General features: G+C 36.4%; 1 protein-coding gene across 5 annotated transcripts; it reads left to right on the plus strand.

Moving 5' to 3' along the window:
• Positions 1–147: 147 nt before the first annotated feature.
• Positions 148–23,354, plus strand: UPF3A (UPF3A regulator of nonsense mediated mRNA decay). Of its 5 annotated transcripts, none has more exons than XM_020965172.2 (10): positions 162–535; positions 3,380–3,486; positions 6,079–6,185; positions 7,046–7,144; positions 7,242–7,352; positions 11,663–11,718; positions 11,809–11,967; positions 15,109–15,269; positions 16,516–16,590; positions 20,907–23,354. In XM_020965172.2, exons 1-10 carry the CDS (start codon positions 212–214, stop codon positions 21,025–21,027), a joined length of 1,320 nt encoding a protein of 439 aa, XP_020820831.1. In that variant the 5' UTR covers positions 162–211; the 3' UTR covers positions 21,028–23,354. The 5 variants fall into 5 exon arrangements, 4 of the variants coding, with proteins under 4 accessions (XP_078003476.1, XP_020820831.1, XP_020820830.1 ...); XM_020965171.2 differs by having other exon boundaries at positions 164–535; positions 16,516–16,754; positions 20,907–21,072; XM_020965170.2 differs by having other exon boundaries at positions 166–535; positions 16,516–16,810.

Raw genomic sequence — 23,354 nt, forward strand, 5'->3', positions numbered from 1 at the left:
CCTTTCTGACATGCTCCTCGTCCCCCGACTGCCCTGACCCATCCTTCCCTTCTTTACTAGGCACCGCTGGACGGTCAGCAAGAAACACGACTAGCAGGCGGGGCCGGGGGGGGGGGCGGCTAGCGCGAGAGCGTAGGCGGAGATCTCGCGAGGTTTCCGGACACTCCCCGAACGGGCGGGAGAAAGAGCCTGAGGCAGCGACGGTTGCGTGATGCGGTCCGAGAAGGAGGCAGCGAGCGGGGCCGGGGGCTCTGGCGTCGGCGGGGCCGGGCGGGGATCGGGTGGCAAGGAGAAGCCGCCATTGCCGCCGCCACCACCGCCTCCGCCTCCACCCCTGCCACCGCCACCGGCATCTTCCCGCGGAGGGGCAGCGATGGAGATCCAGTTCCGCCGCGAGTCGCCTCGGCGCGAAGTGGAGACACCTCCGACCGCCGTCTCGGCCTCGGGCGGCGGGGGTGGCGGAAGCAGCAGCGGCGGTGGCGGAGGAGGCGGCAGCAGCAAGCCGCGGGAGGAGAAGAAAACGGTCCTGAGCAAGGTGGGGGGGGGGAGATGCTGGAGGGGGAGGGGAAGGGAGGGGCGCGCGTCCGGGAAGTCGGCGGGGAAGGGTCTCGCGGTGGGGGGAAGGGAGGGCGCGGAGGCGGCGCGAGGGCTCGCGGCCCAGGAGGAAGGAGGCAGGGAGGGCGGGCGAGCGGGCGAGCGGGCGAGCTTTCAGGACCGGGGAGAGCGCCCCGGAGCTCTAGGAGCAGGCGGCTGTGGGGGAAGGGCGGGGGGCGCAGCCCAGCAGCTGCGGCCGCAGCAGGAGGGAGCGGAAAGGCAGAGAAGGGTGGCAGGAGGAGAGCAATAGGGGTTGGAGAGGCCCGCCTTCAGAAAGGCCCAGCGGTAATGATATTTTTTTTGTCCTTTAAACCAGCTGAGAGGTCTCATACGAGTAAGAAGAAAATTGCTCCCAGAAAAGGGAGGGATCGAGAAGATGGGAACCCTAGGCATTTAATTCCTTATCTACTGTTCTGCATATTTTTTTTCCTCCCTTAGGACAAGGTGGAAATCACTTAATACTTTTTTTTAACATCTAATTTGGCTTTAAAATGAAAATCGAATATTGTTCTCCATTGCTGCAGCATTGTAGAAATCTGTGGGTGGGTGGTGAGCACTTCTCCCCACCCTCATTCAGCAAACAATTTAATTAACTGTATTAGGATCTGGAGACACAAAGACAAAAAAAGAAAAGATACAGTCGTTGCCCTCTAGGAGGCACAATTGTTCTATATCCTGCATATCTCAGTACCAAGCTGACATACCTGTAGTAATTACTCCTCCAGTAGAGTGTAAGCTCCTTGAAGGTAACTCTTGTTTCTTTTTTGTCTTTGTGTCACCAGCATCTAGCATTGTAGTTTGCACATAGGAATAGCTCAATAATAAATGTTTCTTGATTGATTGAATAAGAAGCCCCCACTGTTAGAGATTTCAGGCTATCAAATGCAGATAATTCCCATCTCCAGTGAAAGGAGGTAAGCTCTGATTGTTAAATTGGGCTTTGGAAGGCTGACAGAGTTTATACTCTAAAAATAAAAAGTTCTGAAAGAAATTATAATGTCATCTGAATATTGATAAAGGAAGCAGAGTGGCAAATAATAGCATGTACTGAGAATATGTTTTAAACTGATGAACATTAGTAAAACAAACAGACCCACAATTATGAAGAAAACCATACTTGAAAAATGGTCAATTCATGCAACTGAAAATTTTTTAAGAATGTTAATGATGCTGTGAGAGCTGAAGAACATACACCACAGAGAACCAAAATAATTACTTTATATGTAAGAAAATTCACAATGTAGTCTGGCTAGTAAAAAAAAAGCACAGCATTTCAGAGTTCAAAAGGACTTGGGTTGAGAAGAATTATAGGGGATGTGGTGATCTAGTCCAACTTGTGCCAAAATAGGAGTCTCTTCCACAATATCCCTGACAATTCCTTATCCAATAAGAGTTTGAAGATCTCTACTACCTCCCAAGGTAGTCCATCCTATTTTTGAATGACTATAATTGTTAGGAAGCATCATCAAGCCTAAATCTACTTCACTACAACTTCTATTGCTTCTAGTTCTGCCCTCTGGCCTCAAACAAAACAAATCTAATCCCTCTTCCACAAAACAACTCTTTAAACACTTGAAGACTAGACTGTCATATATCTTCAAAGTCATCTGTTCTCCTGGCTAGATGGCTCTGGTTGCTTCCACTGAACCTCCTATTTCATTCTTTCTCATCCCCTTACATACTGTAAGTTGTCAGTGTTCTCCTTAAAATACCCCACACTGAACACTATATTCTATATTTACTTTAACCAGAGTACAGCATGGTCACCTTCCTTTTCTGATCTCTTTCCTTCTCCTCATTCAGCTTAGAATCATACTGACTAGTCTATATGTTCATCTTACCCAAAGGTAGCATGTCCAAATGCTTTTCCTAAATCTAGTAATCAACAAATATGCTTTTAATTAGACTATCTTCTTGCTCTGGTCACCTAGTATTTTCTAATTTCATAATGTAATGCAAATAAAATGCATTTAGAGTACAGAGAATGACACTTTTGTTCAAATAACAAAGTATTTTGGGGGAAAAAACACTTCAAAATAATCTCTAATTGATTCAAAGATTAAAGCATTAAAGGACCTTGGATAAGTTACCTAACTCTCTGGGCCAGAGTTTCTTTATCCTTGAAATTATATATCTTTCCAAACAAATGGAAAACCTAAATGGCTAAGGGTACTATTGAGAATTAAGACTTAATATTTTTTGATTCAGTGATTTTTGTTGGAAATGTTTGTAGTCATGTCCAGTCTGTACCTATTAAGCATAAAAAAGATACCTATATCTATAACAGAGGCGATGTGGAGTGGCAGATAGGGTGCTGAGACTGAATTCTGAAAAATTTTGTTTAAAATCCCACCTCTAATATTTAGGAGTTAGGTACCCCTGGGCAAATCATTTAAACTCTTATCTACTGTGTCATATACTTAAGCACAGATCCTTCAGGTATTTATGCACTCTAATCTATTACAGGACCTTCTTTAACAGCCTTTCTTTTCCATAATAATGAAAAAGTTATAGGTAGAATTCATTTCTTGAGAAGACATCTGAACCTCACTAAACAACAGTGAAATGTTTATTGAAGCAACATCAACAAATTTTGGAGACTAAAGGCCTCTCTGCCTTTTATCTCGTAATATAGTCTTCAACCTTTCCTAAAGTTTGTAGCTTTCATTAACTCATAATCTGGACAGGAGCTGAGTTTGAGTACATTTTATACAGGCATTAGAATGTAGTTGGCACTTAAGAAAAGTAGTAAGTTTAATATCTATTTTTTCCTTGTATTTTTCAGGTAGTTATTCGTCGACTTCCTCCCAGTCTAACCAAGGAGCAGTTAGAGGAGCAGTTACATCCACTTCCTGCTCATGATTACTTTGAATTTTGTACAGCTGATCCCAGGTAAGGAGGATCTATTTTTCAACACAGAGAAACCGAGAAGTATTGTCTAGTGATGAACAGTTACATAGATGACAAGAATTTCTCCCCCTTCCTATAATCCCTTTCATGTCTGGTCACAGTTCACCGCACATATTTTCTGTATAAATTACCATTTTAAATCAGTAAATAATATTTTTTAAACATGAATTTCTTCATATATCATATATCACTAGATAGTGATTTGTTTCAGTTGTCCTGGAAGACATGCGAATGAATTCTTCTCCAATGATTGAACCTCTGGTGACCAAAAACAAAGGTGGAGTCATGCTAAAATTACTTTTTTTCCCCTTTAGTGTTGTGAGTTCCCTCTAAACCATGACTAAGTAGACTTTAAATTTTCTCTAAAGGCAGATTATAGACTATTTAGCTCTTACCTTTATTTTGGAACAAAAAGAATAGAATTGTGTCCTTTACCATCTAATTTTATAACATTTTAGGTGAACTTTTTATTTTATGAACCTTTTCATGTGACTGTTCCTCAGAAAGCTTTGCAAATTGATATTTTAGTTTTTAAATTTAAGAAAGAAACTTTAAAGTAGCAAACCTGTACAGACTTCTTTTCTAGTGACTCTCCAGAAGCAGCATGATATATACATTGTACAGTGATTCTCAGTTGGAGCCATTGCAGCTGATTAGGTGACCCTCATACCATTTTCTGCCTTTGTGACAAGAGAAACAGCAGTAGGATTTTGAATCATCTTGAATGGTCAAACCTACAAAAGCAATCAGTAAATTCTAGTCTATGTAAGAACATAAGGGTCCATTGAACTCACAGTTCTGTTCTGACAGAAGCATCAAGGGAAATCTTGAGGGAAGGATGTGATTATTCTCCTGTGAATTGTATGCAGAGGCCAGAGGTTTACTCTAAATATCCTAGATTCCCTTGGGAACTTGTTATGTTTTTTTTTTCATACATTCATTTATCTTAACTCTTTTGGGGTATTTTTGATCTTTACTTTCTCTCAAGTATCAAGTTCTATAAATTTATTGCCCATTGTCTAAAGTAAAGTGGGCTTCCTGTTTATCTTACCTTGCTCTTATTTTAATATCCTGGATTTTGTTGAACAAATCTGGGTTTGCCATTTGTGAATAGCTGTCATCTTTACAGTCAGAAGATCTCTAATTCCTTAAGCATTTTCTGTGTCTTTTTTTTTTTTTAGGCAACTGGGGTTAAGTGACTTGCCCAGGGTCACACAGCTAGTAAGTGTCAAGTGTTAGGTCTGAGGGCAGATTTGAACTCAGGTCCTCCTGACTTCAGGGCCGGTGCTCTATCTGCTGCACCACCTAGCTGCCCCAAGCATTTTCTAATATAGTATCCTTCATATCATTGTGATCCTCAATCATTTTAGTTGTACACTTTGGATATTTTCTTTTCTTTTTTTTTTTTTTTTTTTTTAGGTATGGCAAAGTTTAGGATAGCCCATATTACTGCAGATGATAATTCAATATGAAATTAATTTTTAAATATAGAATAATGTTTTGTTTGTTTTCAATTTACTGTCCACTTTTCTCTCTACCACCTAGCAAAGTGTTTTGCTGTTAGTATTTGTAATGAAGTATTGGATTTATGTATTATACATTAATGTCTCCAACCTGATCTGTCTCTCACTAGGAAAATAGGTTCCAAAACAGTCCTTTGACAGTATAAGAAATGTCTCACCTGTGGTTTGTGTATTGCTTAAGGATATCACTCCTTTTTTACCTTGAAAGGAGAGGTTATTTAAAGTTTGGTCCAAAAATTGACTTGTATAAAGAGATTCTCTTCCCCCACCCCCACCCAACCCCTCTGCTTTCTCAAATGTTTTATCTTTCCATATTTTTAATACCAAGAACACTAAAGGACTGTGATTTTGTGACTATCCATTTTCCTTTACCTTCTCCTAAATTAACATTAGGATTTCTTCATAATTGAATGGCTGTAGTTTGTGACCCCAAATCTAAAATCATGGCACATTTGAGCTGTCAGGATCCTACACATCATGTAGTCCAGCCTCTTCATTTTCCAGATGAGGAAAACAAGCTATGAAAGGTTAAGTACTACTGGTCAGGGAGAAAGCTAGAGTCAAAACTAGAGCTTTCTTTTATCATGCTGCACCATAAAACATGATAATCCATATATTTGGTAGATTGGCACTTATACCAAATTTTAAATCCATAATTAGGTTTACCATTCTTAGTCTAATCAGTGTGAATAGGGATTGTTATATGAAATGAATAAAAATGTTTCTAAGAGTTCATGAGAAAAATAAGAATATTGCTTTTATTTCCTCAATTTGAGGTAGTATGTTAGATTTATATAATTTTGTTAACATATAATTGTAATGTTTAATAAATTTAAGTTATTTTTTCTAATGTACAAAAATTAATCCTTTTTCTTTAAAGAGAAGATCTTTCACATGAAAATTCTATTTATTAGTTTTATTGAAGAGATGTGAATTGGGAAATAGTCAAGATTATTATTGCCTTGAATCTTCTTATTATTGCCTTGAGTCTTTTTTCTTATTTTTTTGAATATTATACCCTAATTCATTTTATTATTATCTCTTCTTTCAGCCTTTATCCTCATCTTTACTCAAGAGCATACATTAATTTTCGAAATCCTGATGACATCCTTCTTTTTAGAGACCGTTTTGATGGCTATGTCTTCATTGATAGTAAAGGTCAGATCACTGACATTTTTTGATCTATTACAAACTTTGAGCTTATAAATATTTTGCTGAAATAATTTTGATGTATAAATATTTAATATGAGTAATTCTAACATCTTCGAAGAGAGCTATTTTTAAAGAATACTACTATAAAATTTAATTCCATCCAGAATGTTAGATAGCAATTTAGATAAATTAATGTCCTTGTGATTATGTGACAATATAACCATGCCATCAAGTTTTTATAGCATGGTAGTAGCTGGCATTTATTTATTTATCTGGCACTTTTATCTGGCATTATTCAAGAATGTGGCATTTCTCATAAGTGAGTTTTCCAGATAATTGAAATGTAATTCCTTTAACATTAAAAAACAAATTATAAACATTCTTTATATAAATCTTAATAAAATGTATTACATATTTTCCTTCTTTTGTAAGCAGAGTAGACTGGAAATAATGTAATTTTTTGTATGTGATTAAGGGTTATCATGACAGCCTGCCCTGCTGTAATATAGTGAGAAGCCTTGGAGCAGTTGAAGCACATAGAGCTGTTTGACCTTATATAAAAAATAATATCAGTATATTATACTTAGTGAATTCTTGGGTCTGCTTTTTATAGATTTTCTGTCTCTTCCCTTGCTCTCAGGCCATTTCATGTGTATTCATATGTCCCAGGTTTCTTTAAAGTGATGTATGAGTAGCCCAGAAACCATTTTAAGGAGTAATAATAAATTGTCATTGCCATACAATTCTCCCTTTTTTCTTAATTCCTATTCTTCAAGTAAGTGGTTAATTCCTCACAAATAAAATTCCATGTTTTTAAAAAGATATGTGATATAATGTAAAGAATATTGTGGCATTTGCTCTCTAAGGTCTGGAATATCCTGCTGTCGTAGAATTTGCTCCATTCCAAAAGATTTCCAAAAAGAAATTAAAGAAAAAAGATGCCAAAGCAGGGAGCATTGAAGAAGGTAATCTGTTTTAAAGAATACTCAATTAAAAATAGACTCAGTTTATCTGTTAGCATCTGCCAGATTTCTGGGAATAATTTTTCATTCTTATTTACAGATCCAGAATATAGGAAGTTTCTAGAAACCTATTGTGTTGAGGAGGAGAAAATAAGTGCCAATCCTGAAACTCTTTTGGGAGAGATTGAGGCAAAGACACGGGAACTCATTGGTCTGTTTTGCTTGCTTTTTTTCCTTCCCCTTCTAACCCTTTTATACAGATTTTTTAGGTACATATTCAGTTTTCTTTTTTATGGGGAAATAAAAGTATACCGTTGGATTAGAAGCAATTAAGCATACTCCCTCAGTGACTGTGAAAGGCTGTCAGCTTGAAAAAAAATATTACAGCATGGAAAATACAGGAATTTTCAGGTAACTGACAAATGGTAGAAAAAGTCATGAATGGTTCCAAATGAACATTTGTTTAGGCCTTTTGAACTTCCTGTTGCTGGGCAGTTTTTTTTTTCATGCAACAAAGAAATAAAATGTTTATGATGTCTAAATCAGTGCTGTTTGAAAAGAGAGTAATCACAGTAGCCTCTCACTGAAAAAAAGTTTTTAACTCGAAGTTGCTATTTTGCATTGGTCAGACCTAGTAAACTAAGGAATAGCATTAACCATTTACTAATGATTCTGATTTGACTATATGCTTTTGCCTTTCCTATTGAAAGCTGACAGTGTTGGGGAATAAATAGCTCATAGTAGCATCCTCTTTTAGAAAATAAGTACAAGCTCTAAAGATCAAGTTATTTATCTTTTACTAGAAAGTTGGTGGGGGGAATTTTACTTGAAATAGGGATTCTTAACCTTTTTGTGTGTCTCGGGCTCCTTTGGCAGTCCGGTGAAGCCTATGAATCTTTTCTCAGAATATTTTTAATATGGTTGAAGGAAATGCTAAATTTCAATAAGAGGTTAATGGAAATAAAGATGTAATTGTTTTCCTATCCAGGTTCACATAACTTCTGAAATCTTTCCAAAGACCCAGTGGGAGATCTCTGGACCCCAGGTTAAAAACCCCTGACTTAGAGTCATGTGCACTTAAAACCCAGGAACAGTATGCTTGCAATTAATTTTCAGACTTGCTGTTTAAGCATGCATATATAGTTCTCTTGTTTCTAAAGATCTTCAAGTAACAATTTAATTGGTTACTATTTCTTATTAATGTTATATGTTAATGAGCTTTAAACCTAACACTAATGATATTTGTCTCTTTTGTGTTAAAACAAGGGTGACTAAGAAATAACATTCGGATCTTCCTCTGGGTACTAGAAATGAATTTAATTTCAATATATTCTTACATTATTCTTTATCTTCCCATACAAGCCTTTTTCAGTTAAATTAATAAAAGTTTTTCTTGATCTGCCTGCCACATACTCAGCATTGTCTTGATCCAATGTAAACTTGCTGCCAGTCTATCCCAGAGTGAAGAATAATTAACAAATGGCAAACAGAAGGGCCCAGCAAAAAGTAGAACCTCGAAAGAAAACTTTCTCATCCCACAGAGTAAAACTGAGTGATTGGTTGAGATTTAGAGGTTCTTATGTCATTTTCATTATGCTTGTTATGAGGATCAAATGAGTTAATATATATATAAAGTAATTTGTAAATGTTAAAAGTGCTGTGTAAATGCTGGTGATGGTGGTTGTTATTATTGACGGTGATCATGAAATTGAAACAAAATATCTTTAGAAACTAATGGTAATTTGTTTAAAAGTTTCTTGTTTGGAAAAATGGGGGGGAAATTTAAATATTCAGCATCATTTAATTTTTGGAGAAATGACCAAAAGACTTTGGCATCATCTAAGAATTCTGTCTTATGTTAAAAATTCATATTTTTTTCATATTTTCAGTAATTTCTCTGTATGGCTTGGGTAAAATTATCCCCAATCTTGAAAACCTGAAAGTGAAGAAAGTCCTAAATATAAATTCTTATCTTCCATTCATTTGAGAATTACTCCCTTTTGCCTCTCTGTTTCGGAATCAAAAGCTTTCACCTTATTGGGCTTTTGTTCTAATTTGAACTTTTTCAGGAACTTGGCAGAATTGGCTTAAGGAATTGGAAAATATTAGGAAATCTAGATATGAGTTAATTATGACACTAATTAGTTTTGTCACTGTTAATGAAAATATTTGGATAATCTCCCGTGTTAAAGTATCAAGAGAAGTGAACAGAGGGGATTATTTGAGTAAATTCTGCAGATAGAATATTTTAGGCTTCTTGGATGAAGATGCAATTGAAATAGAACTATCTATATTTAAATGTAAGTACGAAGATTAACCCAAATGGCAAATTTGGAGGCTTTGAAATGTATAGTAACATGAGTCACTATCCTGTATAGTACCCTTTTAATTGGTTTGTCTGTCCTTCTGTATGTTTGAAAAATTCTAAAAGGAAAACAAAAATTATTTGTAGAGATCTTTTACTTTTCATTTCTTCCTGCCTGTTCTTAAAATACTGCTTTAAGTGGAATGGGTCAGGTAAAAGATTATAAATTTTAATTCTTACTTCTTTTACAACTCCAGTGCTAACTTTTGTTTCTTTTAAATCCGTTATTTACACCCAGGTGCACTCTCAGAAATCCATTCACTTAGTATATGCCTAATGGAATTGGACTATAAGTATTCTCCCTTTCTGTTAATCTTTTTTCTACATATTTAAAATGGGATTTAATCTTATTGCAGATTGTTCCTTTTTCTTAAGGAATTTTTATGACCAAGTGTGGAAAATGAATATTAAATAGTAATGTCACTATAGGCATATTGAGTAGCAATTAAGTAGGAGTTCATCTCCTTCCCTTTGGCAACAAATATCATAACCTCACAACTTTTATGTGTGCACTGCAATAGAAAGAAAAAGATTGACGGCCTACATATTAAGGATTTGGCACATCAGTCACAAAACAAAGCCTATGGGTTGAAAGTCTTGGTCATTTTAGCCTCATAAACCAAATCCTGAAAAGACCTGGCTCAGTCTTGTATCTCCCAACAGGCCCTTTCACTTCTTTCTAAATAAGATCCATTCAACTAGCTGTGTACTGGATAAGTGGCATACTTGGGTGACCTCAGTCAACTTAATGCATATAGTCAGCCTACAACCCAAAACACTGGGGCTCTTTCATGGGTTTGTGGACCTCTGTAGCCCATTATGTCATGCATAAAATTTCAGGGAGCACTAATACCCCATTTAAGATTTCAATTAATGTGCACATAATAAAAGAGTACCACGTTTCTAATAGTGATTCTCCTGCTTAGCTAGGTGATATAGTGAATAGAGTTGCTGAATTTGGGGTCCTGCCTCAGACACTTAATAGCTTTGTGACCCTGAGCAAGTCATTTAACTTCTCTTTGCCTCGATTTCCTCATCTGTCAAATGGCTGTAATAACAGCATCTACCTCAGAGAATTGTTGTTGCAAATCTTAAAGTGCTCTACAGATTCTGGCTTTTATTCCCCAAAAGGCCCAGGGGAGAATAGCTAGGAGATTCATATGCCAGAGTTGCTCTGGTTGGCTCTTTTTGACCTTGGATCAATTTGGATCCTAGGAATACCTGGAAAAGGCCTAATTTAGATTGCTCTAGAGACATTTTTCTAATTGGAGATCCCTGAGGCTATCCAGACCTACTATAGAATGGATCTAAACAATCTTCCATATCTTTTCACATGTCAAGAATTTGATTGTGCAGAACAAGAATGAGTCATCTACTCTGACTTGAAACAAATGCCTGTGGTCCTACTCTGCTGTGGATTTGTATTCCCTGACCTTCACCTAAACCAAATCAAACTCTGCCTCTAGGGTGAGGGCTTGACATGTTTCCTGGGATATTCATTCCATAGTGTTTGGTGCTTTGTGAGATACTACTGTCACTTGCAGTCATTAAAAATATTTTTCGAGGTTGGAAGAAATATTCTAAGGTGTGTATTTTTTTATGTGGTTATAAAAAGTTTGAGGCTGATTTATTAGAACATTCAATTCAGGGAATTAAAAGGATATGTATATGTAATAGACATGAAATTGTTCATGCTGCTTTCTTTGGAGAGCAGAAAAGGAAGATCCCGAGGAGGGGGGAATGATGTATATAAAGAACAAATAAATATATTATTGCCTAATTGCGTCCTTAAAAAGTATATTATTAGTAAGCACCATGTCCAAATTGGACACGCAGGTGATGCATGTGTAGAACAATTGAGAAGTCAAATCCATTTTACTTTTATTTTAGTGGTATGTTAAAACACTAATAGGCCAGTTAACAAATCATCATGTCGAAAATTCTGCTATCTCTATAATTACCACTGATAATTACCATGATTGCTTGACCTAGTAGTGAATGCTAATCAACATTCAGAATATGTTCACTCTTGAGGTAAAATGAATAGCACTGTTTAATGCTTATTTCATTTAAATATTAAAACAAGTGCAAGTATTTTTTTAAAAAACTACTTCTTTTAGAAGCTACACACTACATCACAATTTTTTGTGTTTTAGCTAGAAGAACAACACCTCTTTTGGAATATATTAAAAATAGAAAATTAGAAAAGCAGGTAGGTTTTGCTTTTATCTGATGAACAACCTTTCTGTTTCTGCTTACTTTTATTTGGACCATTTATATAAACAATTCTCCACATCTTCAGAGAATTCGAGAAGAAAAAAGGGAAGAACGAAGGAGGAGGGAATTAGAAAAGAAACGCTTGAGAGAAGAAGAGAAAAGAAAACGCAGAGAAGAGGAAAGACGTAAGAGAAAAGAAGCTGAAAAACAGAAGAAAATTGTTGAGAAAGAGATAAGAATCAAGGTAATTTGGGCCGAGATCTTTTAAAGTTACTTGTCTAGTGCCTTGTAGTTTTCAAGGTGTTCCTGTATGAACACTACTGATCCACAGTCATTAAGATATTGCTTTAAATAACTTTTGTCAGTAGTTAATGGGTGAGTACCTTGCTCCCCTTGTGACCATTGGCATACATTTAAAAATAACTAGGATTAGGGATACTGTGTGTGTGTGTGTGTGTGTGTGTGTGTGTGTGTGTGTGTGTGTGTGTGTGTGAGAAACACTTTTTCTTGCTGCAAAATGAACTGACTCACAAAAATCAGACTTTCAATCTTGACCTCATTAGTACTCTGTTTTAACTAACTGAGCTAACCAACTTAAACTTTAGCTTGAGGAAGTATATATCAATTAAGTGAAGATCATTATAGGACACTAGTAGCCTTTTTAAAGCTTTTTATTACTAATCAATGTGCTTACATACTTTTCCTCTTCTCCTAGATTTAAGATTAATCTCCTCCTCACCTAACTCAGTCTCACATTGAGATATTCCTCAATCCACTAATAAACATTTATTAAGCATCTTTTATGTACCTGACCCTGTGCTAGGTATTAAAGGTACAAAAATGATGTAGCAACAGCTTCTGTCTTCAAAGGCTACATGCTAATGGGAAAGATAGCATAAAATATATGTACAGAACACATGCAAATAGATACAAGGTGACATTGGTGGGCTGGGTAGAAGGCACTCTTAGCTGGAGGGACCAGGAAGGGGCTCGTGTGGAAAGTGGCACTTGATCTGAGTCTTTTTTAAAAAGAGCAACGTTTCCTAGAAGTATGGATGCAGAGAGAGTGCAAGCTTGAAAGGCACAGAGACAGGAAATGGCTTGTCTTGTGTGAAGACCTTCAGGTTGGCCAATTTGGCTGGACTGTAGAGTACATGAGAGAGAAGTGATATGTAATGTGGCTGGAAAGGTAGAAGGTAGGATGGGGCCAGCTTGTAAAGAACTTGAAATGCTAAATAAAGGAGTTTTTATTCAATCCCAAAGGTCATTGGAGTCCACTGGAGTTCATTTGAATAGCAAAGTAACATGGTCAGATTTTTTTTCTTTTTTTGGAGGAAATTACTTTGTCAGCTATATGGAAGGTGGATTGAAATCTGAAGACTTGAGGCTGGGAGACTACTCAAAAGTCAACAGTCCAGCCGCAGTAGTTATAAATCCAACATTTCTTTCCTTAAAAATTTAAGTATAATTATAATTCAAAAGGGACATCTTTTTAATTTACTACATAAACTAATTTCACATGGTAATACTAAAATCCTATTTTTTGATGAAAGTGGCAGCTTCTTGTAGGAGAAACCTGCTACCTTAATTTCAACCTTACTAACACCTGAGTGTGATTTGCATAATTCCTATTACTTCACCTTTGTCTTGAATGATAGATAACAGTTTGTAGATGACAGCAAACCAAGTGAGGTGGTATCATCTTGGAGAATAAGATTAGAATCCAAAATGGCATTGCAAGCTGAAGAAATAAATGGTATAAAACTCATTAGTATTCCTTCCTCTCAGGATACTTCATTGAAGGGTAGGTAGAAGACAAAATATACAGAATCACTATTAGAAAAAAATATTGTTTTGTGCAAATATGGTAGAACAGAACTTTAGAGGCTTAGTGCACCACAGGCTGCAGTGTCACTAAGTAAATCCAGAGTTGGTATTTATAAATGGATTTATAAGAGCGCATAGGAAATTAAAGGTAATCTTAACCAGTAGTCATCCTTTATTAGTTCATTATGAGAATTCTTTGGTCTATATGGGAACCTAACCTAAGAGTAATTCAGAATATTTACAGAGAAGGGCAAGAGATTTGATTAAGGAATTGGAGAAGAGGCAGAGAATTGACTAAGAGTCTTCCTTTCCTGAACAAAGGACTATGACAGAGGATAACAAGCATCCATTTTTCATTTCCTCTGAGGACTTAAAAAAAAGTAGTAAGTATAAATTGCACCAGGAGGTTAGATTAACCTTACAGAGCAAATTCCTGATTTTAAAGTTTGTAGGTTATAGATTATATTAGTTTTAAAAGGTTGTGCTACTTATTCCCTGTTGATTTTCAATAATAGTCTAGGCATTTCTCTCTGAAAATTTGGTGATCTTTTGAAGGAATCATTTCTCAGAGTCAGGAGATTGGATCATTCTATGTGTTAACATTGTGCGTGCATGCCTGAAATAAATATTGCCTAACTCATTCAGTAAAAATCTTTATATCACTTTGCTGGATTGCAACTCAAAGTGTAATAGACCTGAGGGATTTTTAAACCTACACAGATCTCTCCTTGCAAAATTTTTTGAGAATCTGAATTTACCCATGATGCTAAAGTTTTTAAGACTATATAATAAAGAGCAAGGGGAATGTTAAGGAAAGTAGTCAAATAGAACTAAAAGTCAAGTGAAATGTTTCTCAAGTTATTGTCCAACTAATTCTATTTCTGTGTCCATAGACCAAGAAAAAGAATATTATATTTTAGTGAGTCTTTTTAGGCCAGGGATTTTTAACATTTTTTGTGTCGTGGACTTGATAGGCTGGTGAAGCCTATGACCCGTTCTCAGAACAATATTTTTCTTTTTCTTATTAATCAATAATCACTTCCATATGCTTTTGACTTTAAAATTTTTCTCCCCCTTCCTCTCCACCACCCTCCCCAAGATGGCACACAATCTAGTATAGGCTATACATTTACATTCCTATTAAACATATTTTCACATTAGTGATGTTGTAAGTAAAAATTAAAACCAGCAGGAGGAACCAATCAGATAGAGGATACAAAACAACAGAAGAGGGGAAAAAAGAGCTATTCAGCTTCCATAGTTCTTTCTTTGGATGTGGATAGCATTTTCTGTTACAAGGCCTCTGGAGATGTCTTAGATCCTTGTATTGCTGGGAAAGGTTAAAGAATAATGTTTTTAAATGTAGAAAATAAAATACCTAGGGTTACAAAGGAAACCATTGATAATTGAAATAAAGTTATCAAATGAAAAAAGTTTATAGTTCCCAAGTTAAAAACCCCTGTTAAAATGATTCTCTGATACCCGAAGTCTCGTGGGCTGAGTAGCTTTTTTGTAGTTTACTGTTTGTTGATGTTTAAATATCTATATAATTTTTCAGCTTCTTAAAAAACCTGAAAAGGGAGAGGAACCAGCAGCAGAGAAGCAAAAAGAAAAAGGAGAAGAAGCTGATATTGAAGAAGGAAAATGGGAAAAATCCCCCAGCTCTGGAAGCATAAAATCCAAACCCTTGGAAAGTTCACTGAAGGAACTCAAGGAAAAGTAAGTTATACTCACAATCACAATAAATCTAAGACTATAGTTATTTAATGAATATTCATTTATCTTTTACCAAATTATGTCAGTCACAAAAAAATGTGAAGTTCTAATATGTGTACTTGTGCCTCCAAAATATGGTTTTTTTATTATGTGCCATCTAAATCCCTCGGGGACAATAGTCCTGATGGAGTAGTGGTATGTTCAATTCCTCAACTATAATGTACCCCCAAATAATAAGAGTACTGTGTCATAGAATAGTGGCTCCGAAACCCTAGCCTCTGGAGCCCTGGGGAGGTCAAATATTATTGCAAGAGGCCTACAAATCCATACTGCAGTAAGCATTGCCATTTTAATCTTTATTAGCTCTTATGAAGAGTTGTTTTTCTAAAAGCAAAATCATAATGAGGATGAGGCTACTGGGACTTTGTCGGAGACACTGAAGTTAGAGTGAGTTGGATGCAACGACAGAGCTAGCATTTTTCCTCTCATCCCAGACAGCCACACACCTAGACACTGCCCTTCTCTCCTATCCCTATGACAGTTCCTGTTCAGAGCTTTGCCAGAGAGAAACAAGGACCTACCATGTGCCTCTCTGGCATTGGCCCCACATTGTATCAGGCTATGGCATTTTGGAGCATGGTGGCATGGCCAGCTTCAAAGGACCAGAGAGTGTAGGACTGGGGAGGGGCAAGGAGAAGGCTGTGCCTTTTCCCCATCTCCACCTGGTGTATGTACATGCCCACACCCACAGGCCTGTCCCACACTTGCTGCTGATGAGGGGCCTCTTGTAGCATTATTCTCCAGCACACAGATTGATCATTGATTTAACATGGAAAGAGACCTCAGAAATTATTTAGCCAAGCTCTTCACTTTACAGATGAAGAAACTGAGGCCCAGGAAGGGTAAGGAACCCAGGCCCTCTGACTCCAACATGTGGCTTTGTGTCTGTTTGAATTGACAGTTTAGTTATAATATCCCTTATTGGTGCCTAATCAAAATCAATGCAAGTATTCTCATTGTGAGATTATTTATAGAGGCAAGTAGGAATATGTGGGATAAATATCCAGTGTCTTTTGCCTGGAAAAAAATAGTCCATGGAATGAAATGATTTTAGGAGCCACCAGCAGGTTATGATTTTTATACATACATATGGTAAAATTGCACTTACTTCTATTCCATGAAAAATTCAATTGCCTTTGGCCAAACTGAACAGAAATTAAACTTCTACTAATTTGTTATTAAACCTCAGGTCACAAAATGACAGTGATAAAGAGCAAAGGGATATAGATAGAAGATTTCGAGAAAAAGAACCTGAAAGACAAAGGTATCGCTTGGACGATGGCAGAAAACATAGAACTCATTATGAGTTTGACAAGTTTTTGAGAAGAAATGAAGACGAGCTGAAATGGGGGAAAGGATACAACCAAGACAGAGGGAAGAAAGGGAACCACAACTACAGCTTCACTGTGGAGGCAGTAGACAAACTGGGTAAAGAGGACAAGTGTGATGACATGGCATCCAAAAAGGAGCGCATAAGAAATAAGGTTCTTTTATTCATTTAGGATAATCTTTCATTTCTAAAACTATATTCAAGGTCAATGGTTTTTACTTTGCAATTTAAAACAATCTTTTTCAGCAGTTGTTCTTTGTTTGAATGATATTTAAAAAACAAAACAGGTTTGCTTTCTTTTAAAAGAAGAAGAAGAAAACTAGCTTTGATTTTGATTCTGCTCTTTGGTGGTTGTTTTTTTGGTTTTGGGTTTTGGGTTTTTTTGAGCGGGGGCTTCACTGCACACCAGATCTAGCTTAGAACTTAGATCTAGAGCTTAGAGCATTATCCTGGGGAACAAAGTGTTTAGAATATTTCAGTAGTAGTCACTAGAGCAGTTAGCATTATTCACTAAAAGACTGTAAATGTCGAGGTATAAACTAAGCCAACCAAAATCTGTTCTAATTGTTCATTAATAAAAAGTTTTATTGGGCATGAAGCCAGCACAGTAATAGAGTTCAGTGAACCATAGTCAATGGAATATTATCCTCCAGTATAATAAGGAGAGCATAATTGGCATTTCATTAACTGTTGTTATATATTATTACTGCTATTAAGATCATTAAGGAATAATTGAACTAAGAATCCAAGAGCAGGGTCTGCATAGCTAATGTAAAGCACAGGATTAAAATATTACTCCTTATTCCAAATAATTAGCTCCTTTCTATGATTCACATTGGTTATGGACATCTAATGTTAGGGTCTGTACAAATTATTTTTAAAAAGTATGGCCTAGAGATCCTTAAGAAGTTTATAAAAGCATTTTCTGGAATTATGAATGTCAAAAATATTTGGATATATTACTAAATTATCCATGGAATAGAAGTTAGAGAGATAATTAAAAGAAGTCTACTTCTAATAGTAATTGTTAATTTTAGCTTGCTAGTTAATTTAGTCTTGCTCTTCACCCCACAAAAACTTTTTATTGAACTTGCAACATTAATTAGATGATATTTAATTCCTCTTATTATGGTAGTGGAAGCGAGGAAAAAGGAAAAAGTATCCAAGGGCATAGCTCATCAAATAATCAGACCCAAAAGAATTGAGTTGCTGGTAAGAGAACATGTATGCAACTCTATTAAACCAAAAAACCCTCAAAATTAGAAAGTATTACTGGGTTTACAACCTGAATTTCTATAATGTTCACTGACTGGCCTTGAAGAGTGTATAGTAATAAGGCCAAAAACATTTCATGTCAGTAAGATTATCAAGTTCTTATTGTGAGAGTACCTTCCCTTACATTTCCATTGGAATTTCACAGAGAATGAGTTTGTTCTTGTAGAAACTATTGTTTTCTAGTCAAATATTTGGTACATGTATTTTAGTTGGTGTACATTGTTTTCTCAACCAGCCTGTGAAATAGAACCAAGCATCTTTGCTGCCACATGACAAAGGGGAGAACACTGGCCTCATACTCTCAGTCTAGCACCTTCCTCCTTCTCCCCTCCCAAAAAAGATTTGTGTCCTCTGTATGTGTCAGGTTCAAGATTATAGAACCACACAGTGACTGTGTTGCGTTCTTTTAAAAAATCCATTGCTGTGACCAACAGTAGAGTTGGAAGAGGAAAGTTAGTTGGAACTGAAGGAACTGATGGGTGACTAGGAAAGTAAAGAAAAGCAATGGAGAGTAAAAGTTGAGGGTCTTGTTTGAAGCACAAGAATAATGGAGTTTACTTAGTGTGTGTCAGGGGAGAAAATTGCTAAAGAGGGTGTTTTGATGTGAAATATCTGAAAAATGGGAGGTGGAGGTTAACGAGCATAGAAAGTCAAAAGAAGAAGTTTAAAGTTTTGTCCTATGGCTGGTATACCAATTTCAGGAAGAAATTACACACGGTTTGGAAGGGGGTAGGGGGTGTGTTTTCTCAAAAGAAAAATTATTTGATAGAGAATACTTGAGGCATCTATATTTTTCTTTGAGATCTGCAAGCCATCAGCCTAAATACAAAACAGTGTCTGACTTCACCCTACCTTTCTTTTTCTTTAGTGTACGCCAAGCTTAGTAAAGCTAGACCTAGACTATGATTTTTACAGTGGGTTAACCTGTTGAGCAAAGTCCCAAATAGTGCTTATATTGTCTTTGAATTTTATCCATTAAAAACGAATAGACCCCAGATTCGAATTTCAAAGCTTGCCTCATTAGTGCCCATAATGAATCTAAAGGTCTTGTTGGTTTCTTGATATTATAAAACAAATATAATTCAACCACATGTAAAGTTCTTTTGACTTGATTGAGAAAACAAGTGTGCTCTTTGTACAATTGATATGAATGCCATTTTTGTTTTACACTGTTGGTATAAGCAGTTATTTTTAGCAGTAGCATAACAGTAAGGCATCTACATAGTTTCTGTTAGAGGAGCACATAAATACTTTTGTGGATTAAATCTGCTGATAATGTCATAGTAATACTAGTACTTTGTATTTAATAGCCCCTTTCTAAAGAGTATCTGAAATCATTTTACAAATGGTAAGTACAAGACCAATCATAGTACATTTTTTGGATCTGATTTTGCATTCAGATCCATATATAAAAATACTAAGAGAAATAAGCAAGAACTACTAACAGTTCTTATTTACCCAGGCAAATTTGACCCATTTACAATTAGATTTAAATTGAAACTAGCATGTAAAATAGCTGGAATGGCCTCTTTACATTGAGGAGTTTACATTGCTTCGGCACAGAGGGGAATTAGAGCTTCCTCTTCCCCACTCTTGCATTTTCCTTTTTGATCAGGATTACCACAAAGGAAGAGAGAATAAATTGGCCACTTTGCGTATTGCACCGGCTCTCTGCCTTGACCTGTTGAACATTCTCCCCGGTCAGACAGTTTAGGTGTATAGATAGCCCTGTACATAGCAGAAAGATAAGTACAGAGATCACTAGGCTAGTACAGTCTCAGGAGCACCTTTTGCCAACCAGGGATGTACACAGGTATAACAGCCAACCTGCAAATGGCAGCCAGGTCAGACTCCTTGTACTTTCTCCCATGTGTGCATGAACAAAGAACGTGCTACTTGTACTTTATTTGGGCTGTGAGTGTCCTAACACGAGGCCATTCCACTCATGCATTGATAGAAAAGCACTTCTTCGGGGGCAGCTAGGTGGCACAGTGAATAGAGCTCTGGCCTTGGAGTCAGGAAGACCTGAGTTCAAATCCAGCCTCAGACACTTAACACTTACTAGCTGTGTGTGACCTTGGGCAAGTCACTAAACCCCAATTGCCTCTCCCCCCCAAAAAAAAAAAGAAAAGAAAAGAAAAGCACTTCTTCCCCTTTTTTTGGTGTACATATTCCCAGATGGAATTGTATAAGCCATCTCTCCACATCCAAAGGGGTAAGAATGGGTCCCATGTGTAATTTTTAGCAGTCTGTCCTTTATCCCAGTTATATTCTCTAAGCCCTAAAACATTGTTTTCATAATACTATGCTTTGTATACCAGCTTCCTTCTTCTGTTTTCATTTATTTAATAAGATAGCTGTTCTTAGTGTTTTTATAAGAAGGAAGCATTGAAGCTGCTCAGTACAGATAAGTAGAACTGAGCAATCCATATTGAAACTCTTGACAATTCATGTTTAATAAAGGTTCTTGATTCATTGGTCAGTGTGAGTTGGATTGTGGCCCTGAAAGAAGCACATTTGAGGTACTCCTTGTCCCGTTAACATCATTTGCCTCATATGCCCACAAATATTTATAATTTTGAGGGGAGAATTGTAAGGTTTGATACCAAGGTAAATGGTTGAGTTTTTTATTCTCCAAGTAGGTGGGAAAATTCCATTACAAACTGAATTCTTAGGATAATGCTAATATTCTCCATAAGTCATTTTTTATCTAAGTAATAGCATTTTCCTAGAAAATAATTTAGTATCAGTTAAATATTATCTACCCTTTTGTTCACGGGCTCATTCATTCAAATGCTTGGCTTCTAAGAAAAGTGTGGTGGGTTTTTTTTTGGCTGCAAGATTGTTTTTTATTATCAATGCATAAAACTGCAAAATGTTGTAATATCAAACCTTCAAGTTGATCATTTTTGAATCTCAATTTCAGGTGATAATTTCTTAATGTAAATTCATTGTATTCACTTCTTTCAATGCAGGATCGTCCAGCCATGCAGTTATACCAGCCAGTTCGCATTCGAACACGTACAGGCTCTACAAGTAAAACTCCTGACTGCACTGCAAAGTCCTCTGAAGAAGCTGATAGAAAAGGCGAGGTAGAGAATCCAGCAGGAGCTGCTTCTGAGAAGAGTGAAGAGGCAGAGTAAAACATCGTGCAAGGCAGATTTGTCATTCTTGCACAGTTAGAAAAGGGCACTAGAAGTGATTCCAGTGAAATAAGCCAAAACCCACAAAAAAAAAAGGCATCTAGTAATCATCCTATACAACAAAGATGTACTTTTTGTCCAGTTCTGAACTGGTGTTTTCTTAAGTTTGCTCTGCTAGTGTAAACTAGTATTTATTTAGCTAAAAGAAAGAAAATTAGCTCCTTCAGAAAATATTATGGTCAAGAAAAATGAAGAAAATTAGTGTTGCATCAGTTTGAAATCTGAGGCACTTTAAATCTGTTCTGTGAATAACATAACTTCATTGTTTGCACATTTGTGACAACATGACATGTTGATACCAGTACCTCATTGTGTTTGTGTTAGTTTTCTAAAAACTCTAGTGTCGGGTAAATGTGACACAAAGTTTCCAGTTCTCATAGTGTTATGGAATTTGTAATTCAGCCACTTTTGCCTTTTATGTTGTAAATATTTCCTAAGTTTTGACATTTACATTTTAAAACAAATCAATCTAACATAAATCTCAGCACTTCAGTATGATAACTGATTTTATTTAAATTATTTTATGTTTGGGGCACTGACTTTTAAAGAGATGATTTGATAGAAACTTATGAACACATATGTTCATGTTTTACGTACACTTTGGTCGTAGGGTTTACCCACAGTAATAAAATTTGGGGGGAGGGAAGGGTAGGAATTAGATGTGGCTCCTATTCATTTTGCAGTTTTTAGACATTTTTAATGCACTGTGTCTTTTTCAATTGTCTGAAACTAGAAACTACAGTATTTTGTCCTTTTAGCTAAATCTAAAAATGTTAGTTTACCTTTAGCACTGTGCATTGAATGTTTTATTAAATATAACATTTTAGTGTTATAGATTTGAAAGTAAAATTATTGTATTTTTCAAGACATTTAATATATCAAGATTGAAAATATGATTTCTCCTTATGTTTAAATTCATCCAACTAGTAGATTAAGTCCACTTTTTTGAATTATTATAAAATCAAAGTACTATAGGGAGTTAGACTTTAGAAACTGATGACCTACAAAATGTGCAGTCAGCATGTATCAGAAAAGCCACAAGGAGATGTCATTTCCCTTAGCTTTTCCCTGTATACAACTCCTGAACTTTTGAGTTACACTGGATAACATATGGTTCTAGATGCAAAAAGGTCCCAGTGATCCACCATAGGGTTAACCCTGGCAAACTAGAGGATGCTCCGATAAATCTTTCTTGGGCCTTTCATGATTCTAAGACACTCACATATGTCCTGAAGGTCTGTGTATGCAGGACAGGGTGCTGCATTTGGAGTCACAGGACCTGGGTTCAAATTATGGCTCTGCCACTTACTGTGTAACCTCAGACAAGTCACTTAACTTCTCTGGCTTCACTTTCTTAGTTATAAAATGTAATTGAATCAGATGACCTGTAAGGTTTCTTCCAGCTCCAAATCGGTGATCCTGTGTTCTCTTGAATATGCAAAAAAACAGTAGCAAACACCTAATTGGATTTGTAGTTTTCCTACATAGGAGTCTAAGAGAAATTCCTTGATTCTTGAACTCCACCTGTATCTCTAAATGCCCAGATAGGGCTTATCAGATAGCTCGTTTTGATTTGGCTCCTCTTGAGGAAGTGTGAGCACCCCCTACCAAAACTGTTTTTAAGTGAGTGGTGCCCACGGAAGCATGCCAAATGTTAATAGCCATTTTTTAGGATTTTCTTTTTAGTGCCTCCCTTTTGTACTGTCCTTTACTTTATGCACTTTCAAAGACATCTGGAAAATAGGGCTGAGATTTGCCACAGGGTTTTTGTGAGACTCAAATGAAATGGTGAAGAAAAGACTTTAAGTGACTTGTTCAGGGATACGATTGGTGACAGCATAATTAAGTTTTAAAGCCTTTATTGTTAAATAAAACTTCTCAGATAATCTTTGTTTATATTGTGTGTCGCATAGTAAAAGTGCCCAAGAAAAGATTCGGAGTCTGTGGGAATTCTAGTTTATCAGGTTTTGTCAGAACCAAAATTCTCAAAGGGGCACCAGGGCTGTTTTGTCAGTGAACCAGATATGGTAGATTTTATGGTCATTTCATTTAATTTTCCTGAAAGTTTTACTTTCTTTTTCAGTTTGAATTCCAGCATTTAGTTTCATTTAATTACTTGGCAATTTACTTGTTTAAAATTCAAATCATCGTTGTATTGATTAACTCAGAACCTTACCAGTAAATTATGAATAAACACTTGAGTCATTCTTCAAGCGTAAA

This window comes from Phascolarctos cinereus, unplaced genomic scaffold, assembly GCF_003287225.1.
Source record: "Phascolarctos cinereus isolate Bilbo 61053 unplaced genomic scaffold, phaCin_HiC Scaffold_7;HRSCAF=346, whole genome shotgun sequence".
Lineage (NCBI taxonomy): Eukaryota > Metazoa > Chordata > Mammalia > Diprotodontia > Phascolarctidae > Phascolarctos > Phascolarctos cinereus.

Coding starts and splice junctions, on each gene's coding strand:
- UPF3A (XM_020965170.2), top strand. CDS start 212: ATGCGGTCCGAGAAGGAGGCAGCGAGCGGGGCCGGGGGCTCTGGCGTC. Junction 3,487..6,078: donor TTTTGTACAGCTGATCCCAG/GTAAGGAGGATC, acceptor CTCTTCTTTCAG/CCTTTATCCTCATCTTTACT. Junction 15,270..16,515: donor CTGAAGGAACTCAAGGAAAA/GTAAGTTATACT, acceptor ATTAAACCTCAG/GTCACAAAATGACAGTGATA.